Raw genomic sequence first — 12,500 nt, 5'->3', positions numbered from 1 at the left:
AGTCAGAGGAGTGGGGGCGGGGGAGTGGTCAGAAGAGTGGGGGGGGGGGGGGGTCAGAAGAGTGGGGGGGGGGTCAGAAGAGTGGGGGGGGTCAGAAGAGTGGGGGGGGGGGGTCAGAAGAGTGGGGGGGGGGGTCAGAGGAGTGGGGGGGGGGCAGAAGAGTGGGGGGGGGGTCAGAGGAGTGGGGGGAGTGGTCAGAGGAGTGGGGGGGGGGCAGAAGAGTGGGGGGGCACTGGAGAAGACATCTGTTGTGATGGTCAAGGGAGCAGAAGGGCATCGACCGCTGGTGGGGGCAGAGCCAGGGCAAGTGGTGGGCACTGGTGCTTAGGAAGCGAACAAGAGAACAGGAACCCCTCTTACGACTGGACAGAACCAGAGGAACCCCTCTTACGACTGGACAGAACCAGAGGAACCCCTCTTACGACTGGACAGAACCAGAGGAACCCCTCTTACGACTGGACAGAACCAGAGGAACCCCTCTTACGACTGGACAGAACCAGAGGAACCCCCTCTTACGACTGGACAGAACCAGAGGAACCCCCTCTTACGACTGGACAGAACCAGAAGAACCCAGAAGAACCCAGTTACACAGTTGCACTGTTCTGCATTTATCCTTGTGCTTGATAGGAAGATGGTTTCCCAATTGAATGAACCCTGCTCCATGCTGATTGGCTAAGAGGGTGTTATTGGGGATGGCGTGAGAAGGGGGCGTCTATAAAAGATGGCCGCAGCCAATCACAGGCCAGATCTCATTGGGGGGCGCCCGCTGATGACATCACACCCTCGCCCTGTTGCTTGACGGCTGCTCTGGACATTGTGTGTGGACCGTATGGTCACTGCAATACACACACACACACACCAATACACACACACACGTATGGTCACTGCAATACAGACAAACACACCAATACACACACACACACACACACACACACACGTATGGTCACTGCAATACACACACACACACCAGTGTTGTAGTACTCGAGTCCAGGACTCGGATTTGAGTCCGAGTCATTAGCCAAATTTAGAGACTCGTGACTTGACTTGGACTCGAGCACTGAATGACTCGGACTTGGACTCGGACTCGTACATTCAAAACAGTCACACTCGAAAATTGAGGCGAAGACTCGACTTTGCCCATGAGTTTTGTGTTTACAGTTTGCTTACCATTCATTCCTGCAGACGCCCCTGTATGAAAGTTCATAGATGCCGCCATTAGGACTTTTTTAGTTTTTAGTTTAAAACCTTATAGGCTATGCTTACTTTAGCGCGGAACTTGGACTCGACTTGACCAAAAAGTACTCGACTTGAATCAATATTGACTCGACTTGGACTTGACTCGGATGAGTAGTGGACTCGACTTGGACTCGACTCGAAATTTGCTTTTAATGACTTGGACTTGACTCGGACTCGGACACTGGAGACACGAACCTGGACTCGGACTCGAGGCATAGTGACTTGACTACAACACTGACACACACACACACGTATGGTCACTGCAATACAGACAAACACACCAACACACACACACACACACACACGTATGGTCACTGCAATACAGACAAACACACCAACACACACACACACACACACGTATGGTCACTGCAATACAGCAAATAAAGATCAACAACAGTCTTCAGATGTATCCTCCACACACACACACACACACACACACACACACAGGGCTGGTTCTAGTTGTGCTTCTGAGGCACACACACACACACACACACACACAGGGCAGTTCTAGTTGTGATTCTGAGGCACACAAACACACACACACACACACACACACACACACACACACACAGGACAGGTTCTAGTTGTGCTTCTGAGGTATTTCTGGGCTGATTGGCATCTCTCTGCGCTGATGGCACTTTCATCTCAGCAAACTGCACTGAACCATCAAGCCCCCAATACCGTGTGTGTGTGTGTGTGTGTGTGTGTGTGTGTGTGTGTGTGTGTGTGTGTGTGTGTGCCCTATGCTGCTGTTGATGTTCTCTAACTGCCCCTGGTGCCGTGTGGTGTTTTTGTTTGGTGAGTCACATTTGTGTGTGTGAGTGTGTGTTAATGTGTTGGTGTGTGTGTAATTTCTGTGTATATACAGTATATGTTTGTGTGTGTGTGTGTGTGTGTGTGCATGTGTGCATGCGTGTGTGTCTGTGTATGTGTGTGTGAGTGCATTTTATTTTGAGTGTATATACGTGTGTGTGTGTGTGTGTGTGTGTGTGTGTGTGTGTGCATTAGGTCTATCGGTGAGTTCTGCATGAGGGAATGCGTGCTAGTTCTATGCAGGCAGGCGGACACCTCAATTACAAACCGGTAACCACAGTGGTGGCAGTAGGGGTGCTCTGTGTGTGTGTGTGTGTGTGTGTGTGTGTGTGTGTGAGGGGGTGCATACAGGAAGCCTCAGAGACACAGAACTGGGGGATGCTGGTAACCTTCCTCCGTCTCAGAGCAGCTGTGGGTCACAGAGAGCAGAGTTCACGCACACACACACACACACACACACACACACACGCGTGCACGTGCGCGCACACACACACACACACACACACACACACACATGCACACACACACACACACACACATACATACTGCCAGAGTTCACTTCAGACTAATGCAACTGAGTACACAGATGCACCCTAACACACTCACTCAAGAAGAGGACAGGAGAGAGGAGAGGAGAGGTGGAGAGAGGAGGAGAGGAGAGGAGAGGTGGAGAGAAGAGGAGAGAGGAGAGGAGAGGAGAGGAGGAGAGGAGAAGAGAGAAGAGGAGAGGAGGAGAGGAGAGGAGAGGAGAAGAGAGGAGGAGAGGAGAGGAGAGAGGAGAGGAGGAGAGAAGAGGAGAGGAGAGGAGAAGAGAGGAGGGGAGGAGAGGAGAGGAGAGGAGGAGAGTAGAGGAGAGGAGAGGAGAGGAGAGGAGGGGAGGAGAGGGGAGGAAAGGAGATAATAGAGGAGAAGGGAGAGGAGGAGAGAAGAGAATAGAGGAGAGGAGAGTAGAGTAGAGTAGAGGAGGAGAGGAGAGAAGAGAGGAGAAGATACTTCTGCACAGGGCGGTTATGCTCCAACCCACAACCTCATGCACCAGACATCAAGTTCATATTCAAAGTCAAGTTTATTTATACAGCACACACACAGTTGACCTTGAGTCATCTATACAGCACACACACAGTTGACCTTGAGTCATTTAGCACCTTTGACACTTTTATCCCTTTAACACTTTTAGACACTTTTGTCCAAAACATGAGAAATAACATTCAAGCCATAGCCTGCAGAGCAGACCTGGGAATGTACTAGCCTACTATATATAGACCTTTATTGTCTTATTTATATATAATATATAAAGCCTAGACCTTTGCTGTCTTATTCTATACTGTAATGACTAATTATTGTCTTATTTTACTAATTACTGCATCAATCAGTACTGTTACCAGGATGGAAAAGCAGACGTTACTACTAGTCCTGCTATCAAATCAGCACACAATCATATACATCACACACACAATCATACATCACACACACAATCATATACATCACACACACAATCACTTCACACACACAATCATATATAGGCCTATCACACACACAATATACTCACGTCACACTCATATAGGCTACATCACACACACTATCACGTCACACACAATATACATCACACACACAATCATATAAATAGCCTACATCACGCTTTGAAAATTTGCAATTAATTTTGGACAAAAGTGTTTAGCAAATTACCACAAACGTGTGTGTGTGTGTGTGTGTGTGTGTGTGTGTGTGTATGTGTGAGAGAGAGAGATAGAGAGGCTGACCCTGTAGAACACAATAGGACTGCACTTTAACAGCATATAACCTGACCGTGTAGAACACAAGTTAGGACTGAACATTTAGGCTACACATTTGTCTGAGAATCGAGATGCTGCACCTGTACCAAGAAACAGGCGATACTTTTACAGTGCTGTCTTATTCCAATCTGTCCCCGCGCGGGGCACATTTAGGACGTTCCGTCGCGGCTCCACGCGGTCACTTCTGGGGAGGAAACGGAGCCACACGGTAGCCCCGCGCTCAGAACCTCCTGCAGGTGTTTGATGTAACCGATCGCCGCGCGCAGCGTCTCCACCTTGCTGAGTCTCTTGTCCTCGAGCTCGTACGGAAGATGCTGACGGAGGCGCGCATATCCCTCGTTAACGCAACGCACGCGCTGCCTCTCGCGCTCGTTGCGCTTGCGGATGAACGCGGGTTCGAGGGAGTAGTCGTACAGGCTGATGTGCGCGCTCAGGGGCAGGTAGGAGAGGCGCGCGCACACCGGCTCCAGGTAAGTCGGTTCGAGGTGGAATTGTAGCCCGAGCGCGTCTATGAACGTGTGGGTCTGCGGGTCCACGAGACTCCCGGTCCGGGAGTAATTAGACAGCCGTTCCAGGATGTCCCGTGAAAACGCCATGACTGGAAATCAAATCAGAGAATTAGAAACAGCCAGACTTTAATAAATAGCCCAATTATGAACAGACGTGACTAGGCCGAGGGAAAAAAACAAAAAGCCTACATTTCCATACAACATAGCTAACCAACATCTAAACACACCATAATAGCCAAAGACCATCATCTCCGTCTCCAATAGCAACATCCCGAACAGGAGTCGGAGTTAGTTCGGACTTCAGCTGCTCACCTTTGGACCATTCGCGCCTCTGGCATCAAGAACCTTCACGCGAGCCTCACACCTGCCGCTGACGGCTGGGCACGAGCGTCTCCCGGGCTACTCTGCAGTTTCTCTGTCTGTCCCGCGATGTCCGTTAAAAAGGGGAGAGTGCTCGCGTGAGGGGTGTGATCTAGTCCGCGGGAGGGAGGAGAATCCCTCACCTGTCCCGGTAACCCTCATTCCGTTTTCGACTTTCTCCTCTTGAGTGAGTTGGGTAGACTTGACTAGGCTACAGTTGAGACCGAGCCTTAAATAGCCTATTAGCCTACTATTACTATTATTAGGCTAGTATTAGTATTAGTATTAGCCTACTATTAGGCTACTTGCAGCCAGCCGAAGTTGTGATGTGTCCAATGCATTCTTTGATCATGGCAAATTTGAACGACACATGTAGGCCTATTTAATTATGAGCTAATTGTGTAAAATATAAACTATTTATGGGTATTTTGAGTAGCCTAGTCTACAAGTTTATGGACATGGCATGTGGAATGTTCACTTATTTTCAGTCGGCCTATCTAGTTTTTGTTTGATTTTGTGTGCGCAGAAAGTGTCTCAGCAGGCTAGGTACAGTAGCCTATCCTAAAGAGGTTGACTGTATGGTTCTGCCCCACACCAAAAGTGCTGTTTGGTGCAGGTTTGCGCATGCTCAGGCGAGCCCTGTCAAGCAGTCATGGACCCCAAGAGAAAAAGCTGCCAGTCAGTGTTGGCTTTTTCACTTTATTGCTCCGGAGACGCAGACCGGTTTGTCTAAACCACACAAGGTTTGGCTTTGTCATTACAACTGGAGGGCAAACTCTTTATGTAGTTTAGGCTTGAGCTTGTAGTGCTATAGAATTCAGGAGTTTTGTGTGAGTTTGCTAACGCTAGTTGCATACTTCGAGTTAGCTTCCATGTTGCTGGTTCAGCTTTGTTTATGTTGATGTGTAGGTAGCCGAGTGAAGGGGTGGCTGTGCTGCTGTGCACAATATTCTCAATGCCGCGCTTTAATGTGATCTGGAAGTCGCAGAACTATGTAAAGCATCACCATAGCAACGTGTTTTATCCAGAGAAAGCAAATTGTTAGCCGACTAAGATCGCTAACTGCAAGTTAGCTTTGGATAGAAGTTAGCTTGCAGTCAACAATAGATGCTGGCGCTAGTATGCTAATAGAAGCTGGCTAGCAGGTGAGTTCTCTGGTCTTTGGTGACCAAACGTCTTCTTCCCTCAGCTCGAAGAGAAATGCCGTGTTGTCCACAGCAGCGGTAGTGGGAAATAAGAACTGAAGCAGGTATGTAGAGGCAGCCGTACTCGCATGAGCTAACGTTAGCTCGCGTGTGCTGCGCGAGGTTACGAGTGAGCCGCGCCTGACGTGCCGTCCCGTCCCGTCCGGTTGCAGGATGAACGAGATGAACCTGAGTCCCGTGGGCATGGACCAGCTGAGCGTGCCCTCCGTGAGCACGAGCCACCTCGGCCTTCCCGCCTCCCCCACGCACAGCTCCATCACGTCAGGTCAGTCGCGCGCCTGTGTGTGATGGCGTACAAGTGTTTCAGGAGACCTGTGTGTGTGTGTGTGTGTGTGTGTGTGTGTGTGTGTGTGTGTGTGTGTGTGTGTGTGTGTGTGTGCTATCCTGACTCTGTGTGTGTGTCCTTAGCAGGCATGCCGGTGGCCATCCCCAGCTCGTGTGTGTGTGCTATCCTTACTGTGTTTGTGTGTGTGTGTGTGTGTGTGTCTCCTCAGCATGCATGCCGGTGGCCATCCCTAGCTCATGTGTGTGTGTGTGTGTGTGTGTGTGTGTGTGTCCTCAGCATGCATGCCGGTGGCCATCCCTAGCTCATGTGTGTGTGCTATCCTGACTGTGTGTGTGTGCTATCCTTACTGTGTGTGTGTGTGTGTGTGCTATCCTGACTGTGTGTGTGTGTGTGTGTGTGTGTGTGTTCAGCAGGCATGCCGGTGATCCCCAGCTTGGCGTCGTCTCTGGGCCCGTTGCCGTCGGCGCTGTCGCTAATGTTGCCCATGGCGCCGCTAGCGGAGCGGGGAGTGATGTCACTAGCGGAGCGGGGGGTGATGTGCGGGCTGCCCGAGCGCAACTACCCCCTGCCCCCACCCCCCTACCCCCACCTGGAGAGCAGCTACTTCCGCCACATCCTGCCAGGTACACACACACACACACACACACACACACACACACACACACACACACACACACACACACACACACACACACCTGCCCCCGCCCCCCTACCCACACCTGGAGAGCAGCTACTTCCGCCACATCCTGCCAGGTACACACACACACACACACACACACACACACACACACACACACACACACACACACACCTGCCCCCACCCCCCTACCCACACCTGGAGAGCAGCTACTTCCGCCACATCCTGCCAGGTACACACACACACACACACACACACACACACACACACACACACCTGCCCCCGCCCCCCTACCCACACCTGGAGAGCAGCTACTTCCGCCACATCCTGCCAGGTACACACACACACACACACACACACACACACACACAGCCAGGTGTGTTAATGCAACGACACACACACACACACACACACACACACACACACAGCCAAGGTACACCAACACACAGACAGGTGTGTTAACGCAGGGACAGGGATCTCACCTGTGTCCTGTCTCACCTGTGTCTAGGCCTGTCACGATAACAAATTTTGCTGGACGATAAATTGTCCCAGAAATTATTGCGATAAACGATAATATTGCCGTTCTGAGACCATTTTTATCTAATATAATGATAATGGCATAATAATGCAGGTACACCTTTTCAAAGATCAATAACTTGTATTTCTAAAGAATAAGGAACTGGAATGGGAAGACATTTTTAAATATCCACAATAAATGAACAAAACAACCAAAAACAATAAATACAATGGACTCTCAGTTTCTACTAAGACTCTGTTTAAGGGCCAGCAAATTAAAACGTGACATGCAACAGGGGGCGTGTAGAGTGACAGTTGCTAAGCCTTATGCACGGAACTAAATGTCATCATAGCTGATCAATTAGGCCTACGCAGTCAGCTAAACATTTGAAACTTGCGCAAAACGGCATGAACCCAGCATCTGCACGTCACATAAAACACAAATTGAAGCAATAAGTTGGTCATCGGATAATCCTACTGCAAAGCCTTTTCATAGGTATGCTACGTTTATGACATATAACGTTGATTACGAACACATTTCACCACAGCTGACAATTAGCTTACGACATTTTAACCGGAGCTGCCGGCTGTTTTGGCTGATTCTTGAGCTCTCAGCGGAGTGCAGACTTTGCGGAGTGTGTCTTTATCAAATGATGAAAAAACTTAGCTTATAAGCATGATTTTCTGAACTGCATTATCACTATTTTTACCCCCATACCTGTCAAGCTACGACAGAAAGCCTCTTCAGTGTGCTTAGGCCAATCGCCAAAGCCTCGTCTAGCCTGTTAATCAAATGAATGTAAGAAAGTAAAGTTGTCCGTCATGTTATTGAAAGATACATGTCTGACAACTGACTGACATGAGGGTTCACTCCTCGTTAGGCTGCGCTAAAGGAAGCACCGTGGTTATCCTCTCTTTCGTAGAGAGAGAGAGAGAGAGAGTGAGAGAGAGAGAGAGAAGAAAAACAATCAAGCATGAAAATGGAAATTATCGCGGCCGGAAAAGTTATCGAGCTCATTTTTTTTATCGTGCGATTTATTGATTTATTGAATATCGCGACAGGCCTACCTGTGTCCTGTCTCACCTGTGTCCTGTCCTGTCTCACCTGTATCCTGTCCTGTCTCACCTGTGTCCTGTCTCACCTGTGTCCTATCTCACCTGTGTCCTGTCCTCTCTCACCTGTGTCCTGTCCTGTCTCACCTGTATCCTGTCCTGTCTCACCTGTGTCCTGTCTCACCTGTATCCTGTCCTGTCTCACCTGTGTCCTGTCCTGTCTCACCTGTGTCCTCTCTCACCTGTGTCCTATCTCACCTGTGTCCTGTCTCACCTGTGTCCTGTCTCACCTGTGTCCTGTCCTGTCTCACCTGTGTCCTGTCCTCTCTCACCTGTGTCCTATCTCACCTGTGTCCTATCTCACCTGTGTCCTCTCTCACCTGTGTCCTGTCTCACCTGTGTCCTCTCTCACCTGTGTCCTGTCCTCTCTCACCTGTGTCCTGTCCTGCCTCACCTGTGTCCTCTCTCACCTGTGTCCTCTCTCACCTGTGTCCTGTCTCACCTGTGTCCTATCTCACCTGTGTCCTGTCTCACCTGTATCCTGTCCTGTCTCACCTGTGTCCTGTCTCACCTGTGTCCTGTCTCACCTGTGTCCTGTCCTGTCTCACCTGTATCCTTTCCTGTCTCACCTGTGTCCTGTCTCACCTGTATCCTGTCTCACCTGTATCTTGTCCTGTCTCACCTGTGTCCTGTCCTGTCTCACCTGTATCCTTTCCTGTCTCACCTGTGTCCTGTCTCACCTGTGTCCTGTTTTACCTGTGTCCTCTCTCACCTGTGTCCTGTCCTGTCTCACCTGTATCCTGTCCTGTCTCACCTGTGTCTGCAGGTATCCTGTCCTACCTGGCGGACCGTCCCCCGCCGCAGTACATCCACCCGAGCAGCCTGGGCCTGGATGCGGCGCTGTCGGTGGGGAGCAGCGGGCCGTCGGGCCTGGACCCGTACGGGGGGGGCGCGGGGGGGGGCCTGGAGCCGCTGGGGCTGGTGGGGGTGGGGGGGCTGGAGGCGGACGCTCGGCAGGTGGGGGGGCCGGGGGAGCACGAGGTGCAGGTGTCCCTGGACGGAGGCCTGGGCACCATGGAGTCCCGCGGCAGCAGCCCTGGGCAGGGGGGGGGCATGGGGGGCATGGAGGGGGGGGGCATGGAGGGGGTGGTGGTGGTGGGGGGGGAGGGCGGGCGTGGCGTGGATGGCAGCGGGGGGGTGGGGGGGGTGCTGCCGCTGGAGCTGCCCTCTGCAGTGCTGGAGCAGGAGCATATGGGGGGGGCCCGCGGGGGGGGTGGGGGGGCGGAGCTTGGCGGGGGGGGCGTGGTCAGCGTGGTGCTGGCGGGGGGGTCGGCGCTGGGCATGGGGCTGGAGCAGGTGACCCCTGAGGTCACCCTCGGACCCGACAGCCTCGTGCTCGTCAACACACTGCAGCTCCACGACTCCACCTCCAACAAGGAGAACATGGCCACCGCCTACAACATCTGTGAGTGCATCAACAACAACAACAACAACAGCAACAACAACACACAAACAAACACACAAACATGGCCACCGCCTACAACATCTGTGAGTACATCAACATCAACAACACACAAACAAACACACAAACAAACATGGCCACCGCATACAACATCTGTGAGTACATCAACAACAACAACAACAACAACAACAACAACAACACACAAACAAACACACAAACATGGCCACCGCCTACAACATCTGTGAGTACATCAACATCAACAACACACAAACAAACACACAAACAAACATGGCCACCGCATACAACATCTGTGAGTACATCAACAACAACAACAACAACAACAACAACAACAACACACAAACAAACACACAAACATGGCCACCGCCTACAACATCTGTGAGTACATCAACAACAACAACAACAACACACACAAACAAATGAACAAACATGGCAAGGCAAGGGTGTGTGTGCAGGGTGTACGCTGTGTGACCGCGTGTGTGTGTGTGTGTGTGCAGGGTGTACGCTGTGTGACGGTGTGTGACTGTGTGTGTGTGTGTGTGCAGGGTGTACGCTGTGTGACCGTGTGTGTGTGTGTGTGTGTGTGTGCAGGGTGTACGCTGTGTGACCGTGTGTGTGTGTGTGTGTGTGTGTGTGTGTGCAGGGTGTACGCTGTGTGACCGTGTGTGTGTGTGTGTGTGTGTGTGTGTGTGCAGGGTGTACGCTGTGTGACGGTGTGTGACCGTGTGTGTGTGTGTGTGCAGGGTGTACGCTGTGTGACCGTGTGTGTGTGTGTGTGTGTGTGTGTGTGTGTGTGTGTGCAGGGTGTACGCTGTGTGACGGTGTGTGACCGTGTGTGTGTGTGTGTGCAGGGTGTACGCTGTGTGACCGTGTGTGTGTGTGTGTGTGTGTGTGCAGGGTGTACGCTGTGTGACCGTGTGTGTGTGTGTGTGTGTGTGCAGGGTGTACGCTGTGTGACCGTGTGTGTGTGTGTGTGTGTGTGCAGGGTGTACGCTGTGTGACGGTGTGTGACCGTGTGTGTGTGTGTGTGCAGGGTGTACGCTGTGTGACCGTGTGTGTGTGTGTGTGTGTGTGTGTGTGCAGGGTGTACGCTGTGTGACCGCGTGTGTGTGTGTGTGCAGGGTGTACACTGTGTGACCGTGTGTGTGTGTGTGTGTGTGCAGGGTGTACGCTGTGTGACCGCGTGTGTGTGTGTGTGTGTGTGTGTGTGTGTGTTTGTGCAGGGTGTACGCTGTGTGACCGTATGTGTGACCGTGTGTGTGACCGTGTGTGTGTGTGTGTGTGTGTGTGTGTGTGTGCAGGGTGTACGCTGTGTGACCGCGTGTGTGTGTGTGTGCAGGGTGTACGCTGTGTGACCGTGTGTGTGTGTGTGTGCAGGGTGTACGCTGTGTGACCGTGTGTGTGTGTGTGTGTGTGTGCAGGGTGTACACTGTGTGACCGTGTGTGTGTGTGTGTGCAGGGTGTACGCTGTGTGACCGTGTGTGTGTGTGTGTGTGTGTGTGTGTGCAGGGTGTACGCTGTGTGACCGTGTGTGTGTGTGTGTGTGTGTGTGTGTGCAGGGTGTACGCTGTGTGACCGTGTGTGTGTGTGTGTGTGTGTGTGTGTGCAGGGTGTACGCTGTGTGACCGCGTGTGTGTGTGTGTGTGTGTGTGTGTGTGTGTGCAGGGTGTACGCTGTGTGACCGTGTGTGTGTGTGTGTGTGTGTGTGTGTGTGTGCAGGGTGTACGCTGTGTGACCGTGTGTGTGTGTGTGTGTGTGTGTGTGCAGGGTGTACGCTGTGTGACCGTGTGTGTGTGTGTGTGTGTGTGTGTGTGCAGGGTGTACGCTGTGTGACCGTGTGTGTGACCGCGTGTGTGTGTGTGTGCAGGGTGTACGCTGTGTGACCCGTGTGTGTGTGTGTGTGTGTGTGTGTGTGTGTGCAGGGTGTACGCTGTGTGACCGTGTGTGTGTGTGTGTGTGTGCAGGGTGTACGCTGTGTGACCGTGTGTATGTGTTCGTGTGTGTGTGTGTGTGTGCAGGGTGTACGCTGTGTGACCGTGTGTGTGACCGTGTGTGTGACCGTGTGTGTGACCGTGTGTGTGTGTGTGTGTGTGTGTGTGTGCAGGGTGTACGCTGTGTGACCGTGTGTGTGTGTGTGTGTGTGTGTGCAGGGTGTACGCTGTGTGACGGTGTGTGTGTGTGTGTGTGTGTGTGTGTGCAGGGTGTACGCTGTGTGACCGTGTGACCATGTGTGTGTGTGTGTGTGTGCAGGGTGTACGCTGTGTGACGGTGTGTGTGTGTGTGTGTGTGTGTGTGCAGGGTGTACGCTGTGTGACGGTGTGTGTGTGTGTGTGTGTGTGTGTGCAGGGTGTACGCTGTGTGACCGTGTGTGTGTGTGTGTGTGTGTGTGCAGGGTGTACGCTGTGTGACGGTGTGTGTGTGTGTGTGTGTGTGTGTGTGCAGGGTGTACGCTGTGTGACCGTGTGACCATGTGTGTGTGTGTGTGTGTGCAGGGTGTACGCTGTGTGACGGTGTGTGTGTGTGTGTGTGTGTGTGTGCAGGGTGTACGCTGTGTGACCGTGTGTGTGTGTGTGTGTGTGTGTGTGTGTGTGTGTGTGTGTGCAGGGTGTACG

At 52.0% G+C, this 12,500-nt stretch overlaps 2 protein-coding genes across 3 annotated transcripts in view; one reads left to right on the top strand and one right to left on the bottom strand.

Annotated features, from left to right (window-relative positions):
* Positions 1 to 3,096: 3,096 nt before the first annotated feature.
* On the bottom strand, positions 3,097 to 4,761 carry LOC134062366 (achaete-scute homolog 5-like). Of its 2 annotated transcripts, none has more exons than XM_062518355.1 (2): positions 4,664 to 4,761; positions 3,097 to 4,440 (listed from the first exon to the last, which is right to left on the bottom strand). In XM_062518355.1, the coding sequence occupies exon 2, from the start codon at positions 4,436 to 4,438 to the stop codon at positions 3,992 to 3,994; it is 447 nt and encodes a 148-aa protein (XP_062374339.1). In that variant the 5' UTR covers positions 4,439 to 4,440; positions 4,664 to 4,761; the 3' UTR covers positions 3,097 to 3,991. The 2 variants fall into 2 exon arrangements, with proteins under 2 accessions (XP_062374339.1, XP_062374338.1); XM_062518354.1 differs by having other exon boundaries at positions 4,579 to 4,719.
* A 567-nt stretch (positions 4,762 to 5,328) lies between these two features.
* LOC134062071 (PR domain zinc finger protein 4-like) overlaps positions 5,329 to 12,500 on the top strand; it is a gene marked incomplete at its 3' end in the record, with an annotated part of 13,897 nt that continues 6,725 nt past the window's right edge. The window contains 5 exon segments of the mRNA XM_062517942.1: positions 5,329 to 5,454; positions 5,901 to 6,181; positions 6,613 to 6,825; positions 9,235 to 9,508; positions 9,599 to 9,873. Of these exon segments, the coding sequence (XP_062373926.1) occupies positions 6,070 to 6,181; positions 6,613 to 6,825; positions 9,235 to 9,508; positions 9,599 to 9,873 (874 nt within the window).

The sequence above is a fragment of the Sardina pilchardus genome, chromosome 17 (assembly GCF_963854185.1).
Source record: "Sardina pilchardus chromosome 17, fSarPil1.1, whole genome shotgun sequence".
Taxonomy (NCBI): domain Eukaryota; kingdom Metazoa; phylum Chordata; class Actinopteri; order Clupeiformes; family Clupeidae; genus Sardina; species Sardina pilchardus.
The sequence above is the reverse complement of the archived record's forward strand: the minus strand, read 5'-3'. Positions and strand labels throughout refer to the sequence as shown.

Coding starts and splice junctions, on each gene's coding strand:
- LOC134062366 (XM_062518354.1), bottom strand. CDS start 4,621: ATGTTGCTATTGGAGACGGAGATGATGGTCTTTGGCTATTATG. Junction 4,441..4,578: donor GATGGTCTTTGGCTATTATG/GTGTGTTTAGAT, acceptor TTTGATTTCCAG/TCATGGCGTTTTCACGGGAC.